At 33.0% G+C, this 24,615-nt stretch overlaps 1 protein-coding gene across 6 annotated transcripts in view; it reads right to left on the minus strand.

Annotated features, from left to right (window-relative positions):
• Positions 1-24,615, minus strand: part of RFX3 (regulatory factor X3) — a 118,447-nt gene that overhangs the window by 19,615 nt on the left and 74,217 nt on the right. For 4 of the 6 annotated variants that reach the window (XM_072358976.1, XM_072358975.1, XM_072358978.1 and 1 more), the window contains 4 exons: positions 17,689-17,947; positions 9,064-9,138; positions 3,597-3,778; positions 2,931-3,050 (listed from right to left, as the gene is read on the minus strand). In XM_072358976.1, the coding sequence (XP_072215077.1) occupies positions 2,931-3,050; positions 3,597-3,778; positions 9,064-9,138; positions 17,689-17,947 (636 nt within the window). The remainder of the gene's footprint in view (positions 1-2,930; positions 3,051-3,596; positions 3,779-9,063; positions 9,139-17,688; positions 17,948-24,615) is intronic. The other 2 variants (XM_072358981.1, XM_072358980.1) reach the window with 1 other exon arrangement.

A 24,615-nucleotide genomic window follows, 5' to 3' on the forward strand; every position in this document is an offset into this window, starting at 1 on the left:
TAAAGTCTGGGCTATATGTAACTCTGTTTTCGAGATGAGACTTCTCATTCCAATAAAGTATTTAGGTCCATTCCTAACATAGGCTAGTGACTGTCAGTTAAGGTAGTCTAATAATGATATTATATTTATCACGTAACTTCATGACAAATGTTTGTGTGTAAAATCCTGTAGTCATGAAGTGCAGAATTTAAAATGCTAGATGCAACTCCATTTTCAATGTTTAGGTTCATTTACTTTTATGACAGATACAAGTGCGTAGTGCCAAGCAATGTAGATGTTCAATTAAACTTCAGTGAAATTTAGCATGCTAGATAGAATCTTCACTCAAGATGTTAAATAATTTAAGCACTGGAATGGGTTGCCCAGGGAATTCCTGTACCTGGTAGAAAATAAGAGACATAGGGATATGTCAGTAAGAAACACAGTTTAGTGAAGGAACTCTGTAGATCAGGTTGATAGTTGGACTTCATGACCTTGAAGATGTTTTCCAACCCAGATGATTCTGTGATTCTGTACCTTGTCATAGAAATTAACACTTGCCAACACCATTAGAAAATCACTTAAACCAATGAATGTAAAAGAAAAGAAAATATTATTTTCAGAAGCTTCACATGAAACATAAGCAAAGAGCAGTTAACAACTTAAGATCTGCAGTTGTTAAAGTGCAGGTGGACATCTCATCTTTAGATGAGAAAAAATTCTCCAAAAATCTTTAGTTATATGACAAATATTTTCTATGCATTGAAAACAAACAAACAAACAAAAAAGTGGTTATAATTTCCTAACAGGTAAAATTCACTTTTAAAAAAACAAACAAACAAACAAACGAACGAACAAAACTACTCACTACTGACTTACAACTTGTTTCATCTTTCACTTTTTTTCTTTTTTTTTTTTTTACTTTTAAACTATAAGGTGCCAGAAGGTTGGGGGCTGAGAACAATACACTTTAGATTAACACTCAGATTTTCAATGTGTTTGACACAGAAATGACACTGTCCAAATATTTATATCAGTTAAGATAAACTGCAAAATTTTGTGAGGTTTTTGGTCAACAACATAAATTTTATCAGTCCGTGAAAAGCCATGAAAATCCAGAAATCTTCAACACTGAAATTGGACCATGGAATTCAGAAATGACACAGAGTGAGATGCTGGCCTCTTGAGGTAACTAATTCATAATACAACTTAATTGGTTACCACTGTCTAACTCTGATCAAACATTACTAACAGAAACATCATCTTCCACTGCAGAAAGGATTAATAACTTCCTAACTCAAATTCATGCACTTCAAACAATTTATGTTAAGTAGTAAGGTGAGGCAGAAAGAATCATAATGTATCTGTTTAGTGTGAAGTACAAGAAACAAAATGCAAAACACCCAACAATCTATGACAGAACAATTGTACTGACAAAGTCACAAGATAAAAAAAAAAAGCATCTTTATCAGTTATCGAATTTATTAAAAAAATATCTTAATTCATGTTCAGCTCTCACCAATGAATGCACAAACACATGGCTAGTGTGTACAAGAACTGAGAGATATATTTAAAATTAACTTGGAAAACTGGAAAACTGCTTATGGAAATAAAACTGAAAACAGGTGAAGAATGCCCTAGGGAAAATACAAGAATGCCTGTGCCAGCTGTCTGAAATAGACATATAGATCATGAGAAAGATTTCACAGTAAGACTGAACTTTAATTTTTTTAACAGCTTTAAAGATGCCTTGCTTGATATGCTCCCCTTCCACAAATATGTTTTATAAAATCAGACATCTTCGATATTTCTCTTTGGTATAATATGGAAGGATAATGATAAAATTCAAGTACAAAGTAATTTCAAGGAAGTGTACCTACTTCCCCCTTTCTCCCCCTAAAAATGTCTGTTTGTAGTTTTCTCTATATGCAAATCACATTCTTTCACCAAAAGCATGTGCCTCTGTCATCTCTTTCACCTTTGTGGAAAAAAAAAATATATATCCTTCTCTCTTCCCAGAAAATACCACTGCTTCCAAATACTTCTGCCATTACACAGATCTTCAGCAAAAACAGATGCTGAGAGCAAATACTTCAACCAGCCTATGGGAAAACTATTATGGTCATACTAGTTCTTTCAAGGAGAGGAAATAAACATCAATCATAAGCTCGCTATATGCAGATTATCCATAAAACTGTAATGTGGTTATAATATCAACATTTGAAATTAAAGTTCTTAATTATTTTCTTCAGACTGTGGTAAAATAACTCAAGATAGTAAGAGTTCGTTCATACAACATCTCGCTCTTTATTATTAATTTTCATAGAATCACAAGGCTAGAAAGGACTTAGAAGACCATCTAGTCCAACCATCCTCCCATTACCATTGCTACCACAAGCCATTAAACCATATCTTGTAGCTCCTCATCCAGATGCCTCTTGAACACTGCCAGGGACCAGCTCCCTGGGCAACCATTCCAGTGCCTGACCACACTCTGAGAGAAAAGATTTTTCCTTATGTCTAATCTAAATCCTCTCTGGTACAACTTGTGGCCATTTCCTCGGGTCCTGTTTGTTGCCTGGGAGAAGAGGCCAGACCCTTACTCATCACAACCTCCCTTCAGGAAGTTGTAGAGTGCAGTGTGGTCTCTCCTGAAGATCTTCTTCTCCAGACTAAACAATCCCAGCTCCCTCAGCTGCTCCTCATAAAACTTGTGCTCCAGAACCCCCACCAGTTTTGCTGCCCTTTGCAAACTTATTTACATTCCTAGGTAAATACTCTTTCATGTTGACTGGTATGTGACTTCAGTGACATTAACTGCATATTTGGCACACTTTATTTTTCACAGTAGGGAAGCTGAACATAATTCACATGAGAATTTCATCTTTTCAGGGGAAAGACTTATGAACTAGAAATATTAATAAGTACTCATCTTCATTTCATGTCTTTACCTCTGTTTCTGCTGCATGGGCTGCTGTCTCATAGCCATATATTGCATGTCCTCTTGTAGTCGATTAAGAGGAGAATCTGGCTTGACACGAATCCCATAGTAATGGTATTTGGAGTTCCCCCTTTTTGAAAGAGCAAGCATTGAAAGAAAAATCACATTAGTTTTATGCAAATTCATTACATTTACAGTTTATGTTGACTGGAAAAGATTATGTACAAACTAGGTCTAATTCTCCTTTCATACATGCCATGGGTATCATAATGATAAATGGGTATCATTTTAGCACCTTTTGGAAACTAATTAACTCTCTTAAATATTACCAAATATTTTATACTTTGTAATGAAAACAAAACAAAACAAGATTCTCTCTATATATTATCAAAGTCGTGAAGAAACACAATCCTTCCTAATTTCCAAAAAACAGACTTCATTTTATTTATGTTGCAGTGTATTTATCAAAATGTAAGCAGTCAAAATCAGGAAAAGTAAAAATAATAACAACATCTGGAAAAGCATTAACATGTTTGAAATTAATAAACATAACTATCATAGAACCTATGTAGTTTTACATACAGATTTATATATAGTTTTTAATATCAGAAAAGTTTCATACTCATAATTATTGCTTGCACTTCCTATTATAGTTGAAGATATCACTAACACGTACCTAGTTCCAAGTCTTCTTGTCCGTAACCCCATGAAGATTGACCGTATGAGTTTTCCAAAGGATGCTGCATTGACTGGATCCAACTTGTGCTCCTGACAGTGTCGTAAGTAGTGGTTGTAAAGGGTACTTCTAGGGAGGCTTACTCCTTCTGCAGTTTCATAATTGTCCAAAAGCCACTGAAGCTATATCATATGTAAAACAAAAAACCAAAACAAACCAACAAACAAACAAACAAACAAAAAAGGAAAAAGATAAAGAAAATTAATTTTAATTATTACTTTATTAAGAAAATCTTAACATTAACTTATGACAGTGTAGAAGTCACTTTTTGGGTCTACTGAACAGAGATAGCTATACCATATTGCTTTAGGAACTTCAGAATTACCAGGAAATACTGGAACTTATTAGACTTAGATCTCAGGTAAGTGTCCACTTCTTAAAAATATTTTGATTCAGTACCACATACCATCTATGCTTTTGAAACAATTGTTAGCACTACAAAGAAATTACTGAGAATGCAATTCAGATAATTTCACAAAACAAACTCCTTGGATTAACAAGAGTTAGGTAACACATTAGAAAATGTAAGAATTTACTGCTTTTCTTTGTCAGGCACTAGAAGACATTATAAAATTAAACTGAATGGGATTTTTTTTTATTTTTTTTTTTCTCTCAAATACAAAAGTTAAAAAGACTATTGCATATAAGCCAAAGAACAACCTAGCTAACATTGAAAATAATGGCAATAACTGTATAGCACTAGGGCTAAAGTAGTAAGTTCTGGCTTTCTTGCCTTTGAAAATGCAGGGGAGGAAAGAATAAAAAGAATCTTTTCATCTAACCAAGTTAGATATTTTTGGAAAATTGCAATATAAGACTTTTCATGTCACATCACTAGACTTCACGGTATACAAACACAAAACATCTCTAGCTGTTTGTAATATATAAAACAAGTGAAAATGACAATTTAGTACTGCTAGATTTGCATTACAGGAGAACAAGGAAAGAAATTACAAATAGTAGAGCTTGAGGACACACCTAAATTCCACTATTTTAGTTTTTGTGCTTGCTAAAATCTTTCTCCAGTAATTGCTCTGTTTTCTGTTCCTTGAAATTTTCTTTAGATTTACCTTGGATGATTAATTTGTTTTCAACTTCTGTTTTCTTGTTTTCTTCTGCTTAAACCAAAGTAATTCTGTGTGAACATTTAAAACTGATAGGGTCACAGAACTAATCAGAACTCTGGATTTAATCTGATCATCCAGTGAAACCTCAGATCAAGGACACTGGATCTTACCGAAGAATCATTTCATTTGGAAGAGACACTTAAAGGTGATTTAGTCTAGCTACCCTATAATGAACAGGGACACCTATTGCTAGATCATGTTGCTCAGAGTCCCATCCAGCTTGACCTTGAATGTCCCAGGAACAGGACATCCACCACCTCTCTGTACAACCTGTGCCAGCACCTCACCACCCTTGTAATAAAAAACTTTTTCTTATATCCATCCCAAATCTCCCCTCTGTTTGTCTGAAATCATTTCCCCTTCTCCTAGCACAGCAGATCCTGCTAAAGAGTCTGTCCCATTCTTTCTTCCAGCCACTCTAATTTTAAAATTTGTAAATAGAATAACTAAAATAAAAGTTACATTAAAAGATCTATGAAGTCCATGTGTTATTTGGTACTTTGCAGAATAATTTCCTGCTAGAGCACTGCAGAAACTCTGTTCCATCCAGTGTAATTATTGATCACGTTAAAAATATGGTATTTTAGCGTGCAGCAGCTATGCAATGTTTCAGTTCTGACTTTTTCATCATCACAAAACCATTTTGTACTAAAATGTAGATTACAACAAAGATAGTGCATTTACCCCTGCTTTAATCACTTTGAGCAACTTATAAAAGCAAATGAAAAAACTTTATTTAAATTTACTCTAGAACATTTAAACACCAGTCCTATTTTTGCCTATGTCCATATTTCTTGAGCATAAGCTCTAGAAAAATGTAAATATATAAATGCTTCCAAGACAAAAAATGCTTTGCTATGTCTGCAGATAATATTGCATTTCAAATAGACAAAATGAAAAAGTAATTCATCATCTTTTTATCAGCTGATAGGAAACTATTTTAGAAGTCTCACAAACCACAGATGTCTTCCGCATATAGCATCTGTCATTTGGAAACAGAAATGAAGGAAAATATAACTGTAAACATAAAACTAAGTCTGGATGTATTATTTCACTAATGAACTGATATAACATAATTTTACACAGAATCACAGAAGTATAGGGGTTAAAGGTAACCTCCCCGATCATCAACTCCAACCCTTCTCCTAAAGCAGGTTACCTAGAGTAAGTGCAGAGTAAAGTGCCCAGGTAGGTTCTGCATAGCTCCAGAGGAGTGTCCACAATCTCTCTGGGCATCCTGTTCCAGTGCTTTGTCACCCTCACAAGAAAGAATTATTTGCTCATTTTCAGATGGATCTTACTGTGTTTCAGCTTGCGTTCATTGCATCTTGTTCTGCCAGTGGGCACCACTAACAATAGCCTGGCCCCATCATCTGAACTTAGAGATAGGGTAACTGTCTCTTTACTGACTGCAATTAATCTCTATTTTAAATCTATGACCATATTTATATTTATTTACACATATGTATATAATAGGTTATATACTATTAGATCTGCAGTTAAATCAGAACAGATATGGAATGTTAAGTACAATTACTTTACCCAAATGGAAAATCTGACTGACAAAAAAAACCTTTTCCAATTGAGTTCACTATATACTATCACAGATATTTTCTTCCAGATGGCTTCTAACCTGTGATGATTCAATTTAAGTGTACTTAATTAATTCTATGGATTTCTAATATATCTTATTGCAACCATAAAATGTCTGTTAAAAAAAACCGAACTACTGGACAAAAACCAAAAACAAAACAAACACCTTATCTGACATAAAGATATGTGCATTATCAGATTTTTTTTTTATTTTTATTTTTTTTATTTTTTTTATTTTTTTTGCTGCAGGAGTTACTTCAGTAATAATGGTTTTATGTGATTTTTTAGATAATAGCATGGAAGGAAAAGTGAAGTTAGTACATTATTGTTAAAGGATCATTATTTACAAATACTATAAAAGTACTCTAAACAAGTTTTAAATTATATAATTCTAAAACTGAGCTATTCAGCTTCAAATCATGGCTTTAATATAGACTATACCGTATGGCTAAGATGATTAAAAGTATGAAATATTTGCAACTAAGCTGCAATGCTTTAAAAACAAAAGTGTGAATGTTGAAATCAATCATAAAAGAAAAAAGAAATGAAATAGAGATGGGAAATTCCTTAAGATAAGTGCACATCTAGGAAAATAATAACAATAACAATAAAATCCCAGAAAATCTAATATAGATATCATAGTGTGAAATTCCAAGTATTTTCCACAAATTAATATCACATGCAAAGCTGAAATTAACTCAATTTAGAATTCTATTTTAAAAACTTTTAAGGATAATTCTTTTAAAAATGCCAACTAGACGATTAAATGACAAATTTAAGAACAACTCAAGAGACTTAGAGCAAATCTGAACTTAAATACTCTCCATAATGTCCTTACTCGAGTTCAATGTCAATAAACATTGCTTTCTAAATAGGTACAATATTCAGTAAGTTTGATGTAGATTGTAGCAACTTCTTCCAAACTGAATGAAGTGAAAGAAAAATGTGACTGCCACAAAAATATGCAGAGGGATCGTTTTTCTTTTTCTTCTCAGAATCAAAGATATATTCCTATCAAATAATTCTGCAAATCTTCACAATCAAGAAAGAAATAGCATGATGAAAATGCAGTGACACATGGGTATAAATCTCATGATTACATCTCTGTAATAATCTACAGAGATATTATTTACATACTATAAGTAAGACAGTGGAACAGGAATGCATGGAATATCTCAGAGGGCATGGGATATTATTTTATAATTCTTTTTGGTCTTGTACCAAAATTCTAGACCTGGAAGTAGGATTAAAGACAAACTTATCAACTAATGGATAAGCTCAAATGCTAAGAGAAATTTCTAACACTTGGTCAAAAGCAGCTATGGTCCCTTTTACTATGATATTTAAGTAATTTTATTATTGCTCAGTTGTCCTGTCTTCAAAGTGATTATTCTAAAAACATCAAAGATGTTCACAAAAGAATTAAAATCTGAAATATTAAAATATATAAGTATGTTCTGTACAATATTTTGCATAACAATGTAGTATGATTTTCCTCATTAAATATTGGCATTTTCTTAAAAAAGAAACAAAGACAGCCTCAAATGAAAAAAAACACACAAACCAAAACCAACCAAACAAAACCACAAAACCCAGAACAATCTGGGCTATGATTTTGAGGTTATCAGGAACATACAGAAAAAAATCCAAAACCAATTAATACATAGATTTTTAATTTGATTTCTGAGTGACAGCCTTGTATTTTTACATTAAAATCACAAAGCAAAAGTAAATTTTTACTGTAAAACAGTAAAATAATTTGTATGTAACTACATTAGTAACACTGGAAAGATTAAAAAGAGACAAGGAGAATAGAAACTAGTCAACATGGAAAAAATATCAAATATAAAATGACTAATATAAACTGAAAAATAAAACCAAACATTTCAAGAAAGACTAGACACAAACAAAATAATATTATTCATATAATAATTTTCAAATTAACTTTGCGCCCTTTTCCTTTCATTTCACAGATATACTTATTGTTTTTATCACTGTGTCTGGAGATCGTGTTCTTACACATGTATCTTCAAACCTTCTGTATGGAAAATTCTTATCTGTTAAGATTTGCACAGTGTGAACAAAGAGTAAGATTAAGTTAATTAAGACATAAATGTGTACCTTAGATTAATATTATATTCTTTTCCATGCTGTCATAAGAATCTTTAGGATCCCAAAGTTATTACATAATCAGCTCACTACTCCAAAAGAATGAAGAAACATCTAAAAATAATCTAGAGACACTGTTTAGTTATGCTGCTTGCCTCTTCCTTTTCATATAACCATAAGTTACTATGGTTATATGTATATATACTATATGTATATATACTATAAGGTACAGAGACTGTTCTTTGTAGACAAATTTACTGAAATGTCAAAAGCCAGCTAATTAAGCATAATTTTGAACAATACCTCACCATTTACACTATAGTTTGCAAAACAGACAAAAGCAATAACTTGGGTTAACACAGGTTTTAAACCTTAGAAACAGATAATACACTGCAAGATACCATCAAGACATTCAGTCTTACAAAATAAAGCCATGAGAGACGCAGTATAAAATTACAAGCAACTAAGATGGGAAGATTAAGAGCACAAAGTAGTAATAAAATAAAACAAACATTCAGAGGCAGGCAAAGCATGCAGAACAAGCAAAAGAGAGTGTATGTGAAGAAGAGACAACTTACATGGCTGTTGAGAAGAGAGCTTCTGTGAGTGGACAGACCATCAGACTTTTGCAGTGTCTCAATCGCCATTTCAATCTGATAATAGATGTCATTAAAAAAAGGACTCAAGACAAGATAGTAAAAAAGCCTGATCAGAGAAGTTTTGACAGGTTGCTTACAGATCAATAGAAATGCCCAGTTTTTTTCCTGGCTAGGACATATATTCTATTAAATGGTGTCATTCTAGAATCTCAGTGAACATAAACCTCGCCAGTGAGGTCAGAAAGCACATTGCTTGCATACATACTGCAGGATCACAGCCTCAAAATTCAATTTACCTTCCTCCTTGCTCAGGAAATGAGAGCAGATTTGCTGGAGAGCTACACTGAAACATAAGAAAACCCCAACAAAATAAACCTAAGTAAAGACAACTGATGAAGTAATGCATGACTGAACAAAAGTATCACAAATAACCAAGAAAATTATTCCAAGCAGAATCTTAAGACAGGCATCCAGACATTCTCCCTTCAACAGGAAGAACTGTTTCCATATTGAAAAAGCAATTGAGTTAGAAACAAAACTTCCTCTTTCTGCAACAATGAGCAAATCTCAACCCCAAATAATTTAATAGTTTTTCTGACATTAGCTTCAATAGCACAAGACATCACTGACTACTACAGCACTAAGTACCCCCAGCTGACAAAGTAAATAGAAAGTCAGGAGTCACACAGACAGCAGGATCCAGCCTTCAGAAAAATAGCTTATTTTTTCATAATTCAGTGTTTAAAATGGAAAAGAACAACACACTGCTAATTAAATATACTGTATTTTCCAAGTGCAAATGTGTAAGCACACATTAATTCCCAATTTTTTCACTTGAATATCAATGGATCTTTTCATGTTCTATAACAACAGCATTAAAGTGTAAAATTGGAACCTAACTGTAGTTTAACCAAGCAAGAACAACACTGAAAATGACAAGAGACAATGGGATGTGCAGTAAGAAAAGGCATATAATTAGCTACATTAAATGGCCAAAACAAAAGCAATGGAAAATGCCACTCAGATTTTTAAAACCATTTATCATTTTCCCTGTAGACCATTTAAAATTAGTCTTCCCCATTCTACTTCAAATATCACAGTATTATCTAAAGATTTTAGTCATATAATTCATCAGTGACAAACTAATTTGTTCTTGGAATACCAGAGAAAGAAACATACTTTATTTGATATTCAAATTTACTGCACATAATAAATTAGCTTCTCCCTTCTTTACACTGTAACTGACCAGTATTTTTATTCCAACAGTTAAGAGAGATCATTTCTTGTTTCTTTCCTATAACTGCTTAATATCAGCTATATATAAAACTTTCATAGAAGTGTGTTGAGCATATGATTACTATGTAAGAAAATGAACTCTGACATGACAACAACTTTCCTGAATATTCTGATTTCTTCTTGCTTCAATGGAAAATACTATGAGATTAGAGTACTCATTCACATAGAAAAAATCAAATTTTAAACGCATGTAGCATGATAAAAACTACAGGTTTAAACATTATTACAGCATGATCAATTTGCTACATATGGTAAGAATTTGCCTTCCTAATGCAATTCTACAACCAAAGTATGCATACATACATAAGTCCTAATTTTTAATCTTCAAGTCACTTGTTCAACAGTGCTTGGTTGACAACAGTACTACAACACTAAAGTTACACCTCATTCCTGCTACTGCAATACTTTCATTATGCTGCTGCAGCATGTGGTCCTGTTTGCTCAGATAACCAACTGGTTAAAAGTAGTAATTATTGTTCTTATAAAGAAAAGAGTCATTATAGATGACACTCGTTCCTCACTACTATATTTCTTCAATGTCTTGTGGAGCAGTGAAATTAACCAAATATGTCATCAGTGAGAATTTAAAGCTGAGGTTATTTTTTAAAGTAGTTTTCACCTGTATTGCCACTGAGGATAGTGACTCTGTCCTTGGAGATGATCAGATTTTAAAACAAGATTTTTACAGTGCTAGAATCATCTAGACCACGCTTTCTGCATAATCTAAGCCAAGCAGCAGGGGCCACTACTAAAATGTTAGTTAATTCATCAGGCTCAGAAAGATACCTGTTCTGTATTTAAAATAAGTCATCATCACACTCTAGGGAGTCATGTTTCACAACAAAAAATATTTTGATAACTGTATCAAATCTAAATTTTCTTAAGGTGAACTTCTGTCTTTATCTGACAGACACCTCTCTTTTAAATAAAATGAACCTTCCTATGTAGGCCATACAATCACATCTTCAGTAGTTTTGAGCATAAATTAGTTTAATTTGAAGGAAGATTTTTAAGACACAGCATTCAAACATACATGGACATTAATTACACAGGTAATGTATTCATTTTTATTTTATTATGTTTAGAATGTGAGAGTTATCTCAACTTCTTTGCATGAATACAAATAAAAGACTAATATCTTTTCATTTTTAACAATTTACATTGAGAGAGTCCAGGCACAAGACTAAAAAATTCTTTATTAAAATGTTTTGACTACTAACTGAGATGTACACTATAATTCTATCATTCTCACAATAACTTCAATATTACCATGATAAATATTGCATGATGATCACCTTTCATAGTAACATAAGCAATGGGAAGGAGGAGGATTGATGGATTAAATTAGAGCATGATCATGAAAACCGTGATTCAAGACATCTTCCTCAATTAGATTATTTGCCTTATATTTGGACACAGTTGTTAATGATTAAGGGTATTTCCCTTGAGATAATAAATTCAATACTTTGATCACAATGCGGGCATCCAGAAATCCACACTGTTCAGTCTTTATGTGATCTACTGATTCAGAAGTAATTAAATGTTCTTGTTATTTTATGCCTTAGTTTTCATTAGCATGTTAATAGATAAACATAATATACATAATGGCTCCAGATAGGTATAATAACTACCTAAGAGCCAATGGCAAAAGTATCAGGATTTTTTCATGATTCAACTAATGAACAGAATTTATAATACGTTGTTCTGAGGTGGTAAGGATATTAAGACAATTAGCAGAAGTTTAAGACCTGACTTGATTGATCTGAAAAAGCACGCAGAATAGCCACAGGCTAGTAAAAATCCAAAAGGTATGGTTTTCAGATCAGATGACATTTTCCTTCCTAAAGCTGACAATGAGAAAATGCTGTCCATCTTCTTTGTTCATGGTTCTCAGACATACACAGTCAGACCAACTGACCGATTCCACTTTCTCTCCCCATGATCATCCAGTTCTTCGTACATATAATCTTTATTATATATAGCTCCAAACATATTCTAAGCTGGTTTTCTTTCTGGTAGTTTCCCCATACTTGATACAAATGCTTTCATGCAAAACAAAAAAAGTCCTCTATTTAAGTCTAAAAAACATGTGGAAATGTCACATATATATTCTTCGCATTTCTCACATAAGAAAATAAAAAGTGAGTAGCTAAAAGAAAAACTGCGTTCAGATTACAATTATTATTAACATACTGAAATTAAATTTGAAAGCATTTATGGCAAAACAGAGTCAGAGACAGGTGTACTGACTATTTTAGAATAAACAGGTAATTAATCAGAATAAAAAAATGATGCCTGCACTCCAGAGATAATGACTGTTAAAATAACATGAGTGACAAGTCATCTTGCACCCAGTTTAAGCATTTAAAGTGAAAGAAAATGAATTAATAAAAATTATTCTCCTGGATTCAAAGACATCTATATAAAATATTTCATAATTAAAAACAAAACAAAACAAAAAAACTATCTTATGCAGTTTTTTTTAATCAATAATTGGAATGCTACATTGACCAAAATTTTGTTTCAAACAACACTCCAATTTTTATGTAAAGATAGAAGAGTAAATATCTGGTGGAAACAAACCATGAGATGCTACAAGGCTTTTTAGATAGAAAACACAAGAGACAATCACTGAAAAATGAAGTGAAATTGACTCAGAACAGAAACAAGGTGAAGCCAGATATAAGACAGGTTTGTCAGGTCATTCGCCATTATCCTGCTCTTGTGGAGGGGGCCAGGGGCCCAGCATCAATTCAAGAAATACAGTGGAGCAGCAAATGACTCATAGGGGTAGAGAAATAATAATTACTATAGTCACACTGCATCACAAAAACCTATCTCTTGTTCTGGAAGAGAGTTGTGATGCTCCAGAGTTCTCAAGGAGAAATCAAAGAAGAAAAAGTCTTAGAGAAGGGAGTACATATAGGCACAAGGTCATCAGATCCTCTAGTTTTCTCACCCTTGAGCTAACTCATACCACTTAATCTTTTTCTTTTTTTTTTTTTTTTTTTTTTAATCAATGGTAGTGATTAACCATTAATACAATTAATTTAAAAGGAGAAAGAAAAGAGTTTATCTGCCTTCTCTCATCTAGAAATGGATGCTTCTTTTTCCACAAGACACATTACAATGCAAGAGGTCCGAGTATTTGATCTAGTATTCCTTTGCAGCATAAATGTCTATGCATCTTTAATTTTATCAGAAATGGTTTGTTTTATGCTAAAAAATATAAAGCGGATCCAGCTAACTAAAAGTTCTACAGCAGATTATCAGAAAAAATGAGGAATGGAGTTGGAAGGAGTTTCTCTAGTGGGAAAGAGAGTAATTAATACAATCTCAACTACTTTCCAACTTATAACCCTGTCAGAACATTTGTTGTTTATTGTTCTTAAAATAATTACAGTAGCTCTACTAAGATTATATTATCAAAGTATGACATTTACACTAGGCTTCCTAACTTCGTCACTTCTTCTCTCTCAATTAATTGCACATTTTGGGTAGGTATCATCCTTACTTTAAAGTTAGGAGCATATTTTGATACTGTACTTACTAAGAGAAGTAATAATTTGTGGTGGTACAAACAATCAATAAAAATTCTGCTTTTATTTTCATATACACTTATATGTACCCTGAAAGAGGATAAACTTCTGCAACAGCAAAAGTGGAGACTTCCCATAGTTGCTGATGACTGATAAGTGACAGCTGTAATTACAGGTCAGTACTAAAGCTTGTTACAAAAATCTTCACTAACAAACAGGAGCCTGTCACTGGTTGGCAAGCATAACAATATCTTTACTACTAAAAACTGTATTTACTTAAAATAATACGTAATATGTAGACTAGGTCATTCTGTTTAATTAGAGTAACAACCTGCAGATATATACAGGGAAAAAAAAAAAAAGAAAAAAAAAAAAGAAAAAAAAAAGATTGAAAGACGATTTAAATTTCACTATTAATGAAATTAATTTCTCTTGTTAGACCCCTAAGCATAGATGCACCTTCATGAATGATGACTACCAGTAAACTAAGGAGATTCACCTTTCGTACAAGTTGCAACATCTAAATTAATTTCAGATAGATAACCAGCTAAGCTGAATCACTTCTTGTTCAACACAATCTCAGTCAACATGTATTCACATCCAAACATATTTTTTATGTTGTTTGTCTTTCCAAATTTGCTTATCTCCCTAAAATCTGATACAGGCAAGTCTTATCGTCAGAAGGACTTTCTACTTTGGGAGAAAAAAAAAATCATTTTTAGGAAGTAGAGGAGTAACTTAATACACGAGCCAAGGACACCACAGGAACAAATGATTAAATCAGTAGAAATGAAATAACTGGATAAAATGTTAACAATTTTTCTTCATACACAATAAGTATATTTATTGATCAATGTATAGAAGAGTTCTTTTTAAGTGGTCAAAATAAAATTGAATTTTTATATTTCATTCATCTAAGACACGGTTAATAATATGTACTAATTTCACACACTGAACTTTTAACCCAAAATGTTTTTTTTGTTGTTGTTGTTGCTTGTTTGTTTTTAACCTGTAGCCAAATACATCAGGAAAGTCTAACATAAAACCTACTATTGAAAGGTCATGACTTCATCAGTGATGGTGAATAACAACAAAACAAATGAAGTTTTCTCTTGTAAACAGTACACAAAACTGTTACCTTTTATGGCAAGAGTAAACAACGTGAATGATGGCCATATGTGGCAATAAGTAATGCCTCGCTTATTTGTAAATCCTTTGTGAATCTCTATGTGAAAATTCTCCTAATTCAATGTTAGGAAATATTTGCTGAAAATTTTAATAGCAAACCAGTCAAGATATATGCTATTTCAATATCTCCTATAAATGCCCTATATAAGAATGAAAAATGCTATAAAGGTTAAGATCAAATGAGGATCATGAGAGAAATGAGATCCAGCTTTCTAAGGGTCAATCCAAATAAAATATTACATTGGTCTATTTCGCATAGTGAAATTCAAACATACCTGGTGTTTTACATTAGATCATGTTGAAACATAAAAGATTCAGCTTAGACTGTGATTAATATTTATTAATCTTTTACATTTCAACTGATCCCCGAATATTTCAGGTCATGATAAGTATCCAGATCCTAAAATGATAAAATCTAATACTTGTGGCCCACTTAAACAGCAAGAAATCCACTTCTGATATATTCTAAATGTCTTGCATATAGAACTATACTATGCAAAATAATCAGTAACTTAAAATTAACAAATAAAAAAATAAAAAAACAGAAGAAAATATTTTACTGACAAAAATACAATTTAATCACTGTGATTTGATTAGCAGTATTTTTAATATTCCTAAAAGTAAGTTGATATGGAAGTACAGAAGATACTCAAACTAAGAGGCTGGTTTTTTGATACATGAAGCAAGACAAAGTTGTTGCTTAAAGAACAAACTTCAGATTTTGTTAAATTCTGTCAATTTGACAACAAAATCTAAATTGTTTTTAATTTATAAAATATACCATAGAATTTTGGTATCACTCAAGTAATTTCAGGATATTCAACTTCAAACTAAACACTTCGGTTTACTGGACAAATTCAAATTTCATTTGATTTCAAATTCAGATAAACATTTCATGATTGACTTTTGCTGCTATAGCAAAAATTTGAATTTATTACATGATAAGCAAAACATTAAACTTCATGTGTTCGTAAGTGTATAAGTGGAAAATTAGCATTACAGAGGTAATATTTGTATTTAAACACAGAACAACTTAAAAGAAGTATAAAAGCGTGAAAATATCATCAGTACCTAAATATTTAAAGTAATACAACTTTTCAAAATTTATTTGATCTAAATCTGCTTCTTACTTGTGACCACAGAAAACTACTGTTGTTCTATCTCTGCTTGGTAATTACAACTCATGTTCAAAACTGTCAAGAAATATCTTTAATGACTATTTTAAAGAAAAAAAGGCTTGATTATATTTAAATTAAAATTCAGAAATGATTTTTTTTTTCTGATTAAAATCATTTTAAACATATATAAATGTCAACACCCACTCTTTTTTATTTAATCATTAAATAGAAACAAAACACTCTATTGCCAGCTGAAGACTTCTGCTATGCTACTGATAGGTATACAGTTCATTCACTATGAGTCCTTGCAATTTTTATTCTCAGAAAATAATACTACATAGTAAGGTAGTCTGCAAGTTTTTATGAAATAATGCATCTATACATTGTACAAAAATTTTATATATAATATAACTGCCTTAAGAATCAAAATCAAGATACTTTATTGGATCATTTAAGTGCTACTGTAAATATTCATAATTATTCCAAATAAAATTTAAAAGAATACTACACTCTACTTGTTACACTGGTTCCCAAAAATAAAGTCTCTTAATTTAATAGTCACTCAGAGTAATGATTAAAGTATATATTTATTATGCCTTTTTACTCTATGTATCCCAGTTCTCTTCCCCATTACTTTCAAATCTCTACAACTGCATCAAAATACACAGAAGAACTGAGTAAAAGCATTCATTATGGCTACGCAGTAAAGCTAGACTATGTATAAACCGATTTTCTAAACTGGAATATGAAATAATTGAGTAAGCACTTAAGAGAATAGTTAACATTCACATTTAAGTGTTCAGAACAGTATTTATCATAATTCTAATAGCATGCACCTTCCCACAGAATTATAAGATACTTCCTCAGCAGACTTTTGGAAAGTACCATGTATGAGTAACAAATGTTAAAAGGAAAAAATAAGCCAAAATTCTGAAAGTATGATAATGTTTTGAAAAATGCTGCCACACATACACTGAAGTAAAATAAAATGCAGGAAGTTATAATCAACTAATTGTAAGCTAGATTATTTGATATTTACATACATTTGATATTAACATGAATATTCTCAACATGTTTCTTTATTTAAAAAAACAAAACAAAAACAAACAAACAAACAAACAAACAAACAAAGAAAAGCTGCTTCTTTTTGAAAAATACTAAGCTCAGTAAAGCTATTACGCAAGCCTTCCCAAAATATTCATAGGTATTACCTGCGTGCAAAAATTTCACCTATAAAATGTAAATATCTGCAACCCATCTTGGGAATGTTCTGTCTTCGTGTTTAAGTTTCATGATTGTATCTTGTTTATACATATATTTATTTCTTATTTCACCAAAAAGTACTGTGTAGTACTTACTCTGCTAGCATAACTTTGCTGTATTTACCAAAACAAACATATCAGTCTGAAAGAACATCTTAATGACTAAGTCCCAAAGATTTCACATCAGTCTGAAATACTTACTGTAGCTGGGGAAGTCCGTGTTGTATGAGTCACTGAATGACCAGAATTTTCCATTGAATTGCCAATCAAATAGGTCCCTCCTGAGCTGCTAATGAGTTGTCCTCCTGTGACACCCATCTGAATCCCTCCAGTGCCCACCATGCTATGAGAGGAGACCACTGTTGTCACCTGCGCAGAACTTCCTTGAGTATCAAAATAATTTCCCCCAGTGTTTTGGCTGTACATCTGGGTTTCTGTGTAAGGGTAAGTTGTTGATCGGCTTCAAGAAAAGAAAACAAAAGGAAAAGAAATTATTTGTATTGTTCATTTAGCTGAGGGAAATGTATTTCTAGTAATGTGTGTGCAACTCCTATAACCAAATTAAAAAGATTAGCAAGGAATCCCTTGTCAGAGAATATTTCTGCAAATAAATGAAACAAATAACTAATCCAGTAAAAATATTAAACCCAGTATTCACCAAACCTTGCAGAAAAGTTTGTCAGCCTTACCTGAAGAGGAGCAGAGAAAGAAGTATGACAACAATTGAGAAGATGGACAGGAAGAGCTCATATGGTAATTAACATACTGCAAAAAAAATTTGTAAGGCTCCACCTGTTTCAACTTTTTAAAATCCTGCACTAAAATTTAGAATTTCGATCATATGTTTATACTTGTCATACTGTGTTATAAGCTGCAAAATTGCAAACAAATATAAATTTCAGCCAAGAGAGTCTAGTGTTCGGGAATTCCACGTTAGCTATTGATTTTAAATGTTTAATACCTCCTGGTTAAAGCTTGAAATTCAAATATCTATGGCATTTCAATGTGTTTATTTTTACAGGGTGAATTTAAAATCTGACATGTATTTGTACTATGATGAAAAAGTGCATTGAAAAAATAAAACCAAATTAGAACTATGACATGTAAAAATCTTACAAAGATGAAAGAAAAGGTATGCTGCAATAACATTTTAAAAATTACTTTTGAACATGAAACATTCATGACCCATTAATGAGTATACTCTAAAGCTATTCAATTCCTGAAACTTTTTATCATGTTTCAAATTCTTAATCACTTATCATTACCTGTCACGGGTTGTAATCTATTCATAGTTATTGAATATGTACTCTCTCCTGTGTACTAGCTTTGTTCACCAAAATATATTTTAAAATTATGAAATTAGTTATTATTATTTTAAAATTCATTACTTCAAAGCAAAATTCCTTATTTTTGAGGTCTGCCTGAAAATTTTACCTTGTTTCACAACAGCTAAGATTTGTATTTTGGCACGCAAGACAATAACAATGTTAAAGGATAGAAATAATCAGTTTACCTAACCATTAATTTGATTCCTTAAGTATAAAAATCTGTAACGTTGCTTGTTATCAACTGACAACACTATTTTGAATGTCAGAGTTCCTCATTAACTGTGATACAGTCTGTTCAAATAAACACACTTTAACTCTAATACAAGTCTGAGAAAAGAAAAGGGTTGCCAAATTTCTGCATAAGCCTACAGTTTATTATAATTGTACAAAGCACAAAATCATGCAAAACCATGCAACTAAGTAAGTACGACAAAAAAATTCTGACATTTCTATCCAAGATTACAGAAGGAAGCAGCATTCAGTATTTATGCAGTTGGCAGGTCGTTAATGCATCTGTCCAAGGCTTAGAAGACAGTGTGTTTTTTTTCCCATTTACCTAGACAAGGATTGGTTTCTTATCAAAACAGAGAAAAGGGGATAGAAAATTACTGCTTGTTGTTCTGATTTTTTTTTTTTTTTAGATTATGAAAGCTTACATAAGATCAATCCGTAAACAGTAGACACAGAGATAACGATTCCTTCTTTAGCTTCAGCTAATCATCACTTTTAGAACAAGTGAAGAACATATGGCACCTTATCAAAAACCAAAGTCAGAATTTTTACTATTGCTGCAGACTTCAGAGACTGAAAAATTTCAAAACTTTAGATTTCAAATACTGAAAGTTTCTTAAGCTTCATAATATATTATTTCTTCTAACCCCTCTTTAAGCTACTTAATCAATTTTTTCTTTATTTTGAGTTATTTCAAAAGCTTCAAAATCAGCATTAAGAAACTTGGAAGTTAATCTACAAGAAATGGCTTGCAGTCTCTTGAAAACAGCAAAACAGTTCATTTGGGAACAATGCTAAAGTAGACAGCTAATCTATTAATATTTATTTAGAAAAGTAAAATCAGTTGTTCTTTGCATTGTAGTAGCCTTTTCATGTATTTAGGTACCATGCAGGTCCTTATTCACCTATTTTATCAAGCCAAGGTATCACTGTGATACCTTGTGATGGCACTGAAATATTGCTTACCTTGTAATGAGAAAGGTAACTGCTAGCAGAGCTGGTGTTGCATCTGCCTTGGAAACATACTGAATTTACAGAAATTACCTCTATGGAGTACAGGTCAATTTGGGAAAAGACAGTAGTGGAAGCGCAGAATAAACACTTCAGCAAAGTATTTTCGAGGGAAGGGAGAACTGTAATTTCTCCCAAAAGAGAAATATTCTATGAGATACCAGTACAGTATGGCAATAAATAGAAGTATATTAGAAGTAGAAGACATTGTTGATGGTAAAAGCAGATATAGTTAGAAGAAACAGACTTTCCAAAGGACATGAGCAAAACATACCACACTTGTAGAAATGAAATGAAAGAAGTAGTACTGTGGACAAATGCAAAGTCTAGAAAGTACTCAATGTTTCATATGAAAAGTCTACTCTGAGTGGAAAGGGTAGGGAAAAGGAAATACCTGTTTTCTTTTACCTTGTTCCAATCTACAAATCATGTACAGTGTCTAAGTAAGGACTGGTTGTATTACAACATCTAAATCAGTTTCTAACTACTTCTTATGACTGGACCAAGAGTAATCTTTGGGGTAGACAGATGGGTTGGATTTTGAGATAAACATCTTTGTTCCAACAACCAGGTTTACATCAGGTTCTTCAAATACACCTGATTGTTGGAGATGATAAAGCAAATCTTCAGCAACAGAGATCAATGATGTAATTAAAAGTGAGATAAAAGTGTTATTATTACATGCAATGATAATTGCAACTCAGCAAAGAGCTTTTTAACTAACTATAGTAAAAATGAATTAATCTGGAAACCAAAAAGGCAGGCTATACCAACCGGATGAGATGATGCTATGGAAACCAGTAACTCATAGGTTTTAACGTCATTGAATACAACGTGAGCTTTCAACATAAAACTGTGCAAAGAGAAAAATATGATGTTATACTCCTTAGATACACACAAAGGATAAACTGAAATAAGGAAGTCACATCCTACTTCTCCACAGCACTTGCAGCACAAAAATGTAATACATCCCCAAATAATCTGGAATACAGTCATTTCCTTCCCATTGCAAATGTTGCCACAGCACCATCTCTTATTCTCTTGTACTGTTGCATATTTAAACTCAGCAGAAGTAAAATCTTCTGGATCTTTATGGAGATTACCTTGGTGATTCACCATGGCTTGAAATACACATTAGGAAAGAGAATCTAACAGTTAATCGTACAGAAAGACTGTGAAATTCAGTATTTATTAAAAAGCGGCATCAGAATGTTCATCAGAGTTCCAAATACATAAGGCTACAACATCCTAGCTTCCAAACAGTTGTGCAAACCAGACAGTATTTAAATAGAGAGTACGTCACACTTAGTCAAGATTCCACACTGGAAGTTAATGACACTACCATGGGCTGGAATAGGATTGCAAGGTATTATAATTCACCCATCCTACCTTATTTCATAGATTTTATTATAGAATCACAGAATGGTTTGGGCTGGAAGGAACCTTTAAGATCATCTAGTTCCAACCCGCTGCTACAGGCAAGGACACCTCCCTTAGATCAAGTTGCTCAAAGCCCCATCCAGTCTGGCCTTTAGCACCTTCAAGCACCAACAACCTCACTGGGCAACATTTCCCAGTGTCTCACCACCCTCACAAAAAAGAATTTATTCCTACTGTCTAATTTAAATCCACCCTCTTCCAGTTGAAAACCATTTTCCCTCATAATGTTGCTACATGCCCTTATAAAAAGTCCCTCTCCACCTTTCTGGTATGGGAAGGCTGCTATACAGTTCCCCAAGCTTTCTCTTCTCCAAACAGAAAAGCTCCATCTCTCTCAGCCTGCCCCTGCAGGAGAGGTGCTTCAGCTCCGTGATCTTCTTTGTGACCCCTCCTCTGGATCTGCTCCAACAACTCAGTGTCCTTTTGTGTTGGAGGCTCCAGAACTGGATGCAACATTCCAGGTGGGGTCTCACAAGTGCAGAGTAGAGGGACGGAATCACTTCCCTTAACCTGCTGGTAACACTTCTCTTGATGCAACCCAGCATAAAATTGGCCTTCTGGGCTGAAATCATGGTACTGGTTGAGTTGGAAGAGACCCTTAAGGCTCATATAGTCCATCTCCCCTGGAATAAACACCTACAGCTAGGTCAGTTTGCTCAGAGCTCCTGGGGATGGGGCATTCACCACCTCTCACAGCTTGTTCCACTGCTTCACTACCTTTAACACAAAGAACTTTTTTCTTATATCCATTCTAAATCTCCCATCTTTTAGTTTGAAATCATTTCCCCTTGACTCTCACAACAGATCCTGCTAAAGAGTCTTTCCCCCTCCTTCCTATAATTTCCTTTTAGACACTGAAAGCCCACTACCAGGTCTCCCTGGAGTCTTCTCCAGGCTGAACAGCCCGAGCTCTCTGAAGCCCGTCTTTACAGAAGAGGTGCTTCAGCTCTCTGATCCTCTTTCTGGCCCTCCTCTGGACCTGCTCCAACAGCTCAATGTCCTTCTTATTGGAGGACCCCAGAACTGGATGCAGTACTCCAGTTTGGGCTTCACGAGAGCAGAGTAGAGGGCCAGAATCACCTCCCTCTTTATCATGTCTTGTAAAATGAAATGCTAGAAATAAAACGCGTGTCTCTGCACTGACCTTTGAAATATGTGTCCTGCATTTTCTACAGACACAGACATACTACTATTAAATTTAATTTTTAAGGACAATTCTGTCCCTTCAAAAATTCTCTCACTTTGAGAAAAGAATTAAAAACAACAGTGAAGGAGTAAATGTAGTTATCTTCTCTAGTTTCACTCTTCTCTAGGTTTCATTGTACACATGCACATGGGAAATAATTTCTTCCAAGCTGCATCTCTTATTTGGATCTATGTATATGTCAAGACTCTGATTTATTTACTACTATAAATATGTGCTTCTGCCATCCCATTGTGTCTCAGTATTTACAAGAACTGATCACAGCTCCAGATTGTCTTAGAGCAAATAATTGATGAGACCTTTACCATCTTTGCCTAGAAAGCATCACCTACACTGTTATGCCAGTTTATGTCTTAGAGATGTCTACCTTGCTGAAGGATATTTTCGTTACTCTTCTTCTTAGTAAAAACAACAACAACAATAACAACAACAAAAAAAAACACATTTATTTCATTTACCAGGATTTGGTTAGGATATCAGGTAAGTTAACTCAAGTGTACTCAGTGTATTTAATTAGGTTTCAATTTGAAAATATATACCAGTAACTTCAGTGTCTTGCAAGATAAGTCCTTAGGAATTGCATTCATTATCTATTACAGGCACCAACTAGGAAAAAAAAAAAAAAGGACTGCATAAAATGCACTTTTTTTTTAGCTGAAGATGCTGAAGATGTATACCTTTATACTGTACAACTTGAAATATTAGCAGATCTCCACAGAGACTGTACAACTTCTCAGTGTCAAATGTTTGATTTTTCCCTAATTCTATTTCAAATGAATGCTATAATAATAATCTTATTAATCTACTAATAAACTCAGTTGAGTTTTGGGATGGATTGCCCACAGAAACAAACACAAAAAAACAAAAAACAAAAACAAAAACAACAAGAAAGGCAATTTCCAATCAGAAAAAATACTGTATTCTTTAACATGTTAGCTTATTCCTGTGGTCCCAAAGCTGATAGTGAGTTTCATGAAAACTACAGAGAACAGATTTTTTTTTTTTTTTCCCTAACATGGAGAGAAGGCCTCAATGAAGCCAATGAATGCTGCAGCCTCTGAAGGCTGTGTGTGATACGGCATGTGAAGAAGGGAAAGTTCTGTACACCCTAACACCTTATACAATGGAACATGACATAGCAATCAAATGACAGTGGGGTGGGCTAAGTCATCAATTTCACTCTGTCTTCTGCCTCCCCACAAAAAAAAAAAAAAAAAAAAAAAAAAAAAAAAAAAAAAGTCCCCTCTTGTAACCAGACTATTAATTCGGGGGTTTTTCACAACAGATCAAATACAATGAAATAATAAATTTCTTCTACAAAAGCCTCCTCAGTGGGACTAATGACAGCCATAGATAGAAGTACTAATAAAACAGTGTTTCTTTCCACCAATCCTCCTTTTACAAAGATCAAAACCTACATTGTGAAGTCCTAAGTGACGCATCTGTAACCAAAGAACAAAAATTTAAAGTATGCAATTTGCTCCATAACGATAAAAACTTGACTCTCTTTACACATTTATTTTTTATGTGTTTGGAAATTTAAAATGTATCAGCTAGATTCATAAAATTTACCTAAAATAGGGCTGCATTATTCAATATACAATATTACAAGGTTTGTACTAAATCTAGTAGACCTCAAAACTTCAGCTTGTCAGGCATCCTTTGTCTGGACATATCCACAGTGGCCTAGACCTTTGTTCTATCTTTGCTGTAACATTTGCAATCAGGTAAATGCTATGTAACCTGTTTCAGTTTTAGTTTAGCTTGGCACTGTTATGCAGTATGGAAGCTATTGTTATACCAGTGCTGATGCATTTCTCTAAATAACAAGCAGTAATGTAAAATAGCTATTCTGTGCAGAATAAACAATCCATGACCCTAGAATCAAAATGTAGCAAAGAGCACTGTGTGTAT

This window comes from Excalfactoria chinensis, chromosome Z, assembly GCF_039878825.1.
Source record: "Excalfactoria chinensis isolate bCotChi1 chromosome Z, bCotChi1.hap2, whole genome shotgun sequence".
NCBI classification, from domain to species: domain Eukaryota; kingdom Metazoa; phylum Chordata; class Aves; order Galliformes; family Phasianidae; genus Excalfactoria; species Excalfactoria chinensis.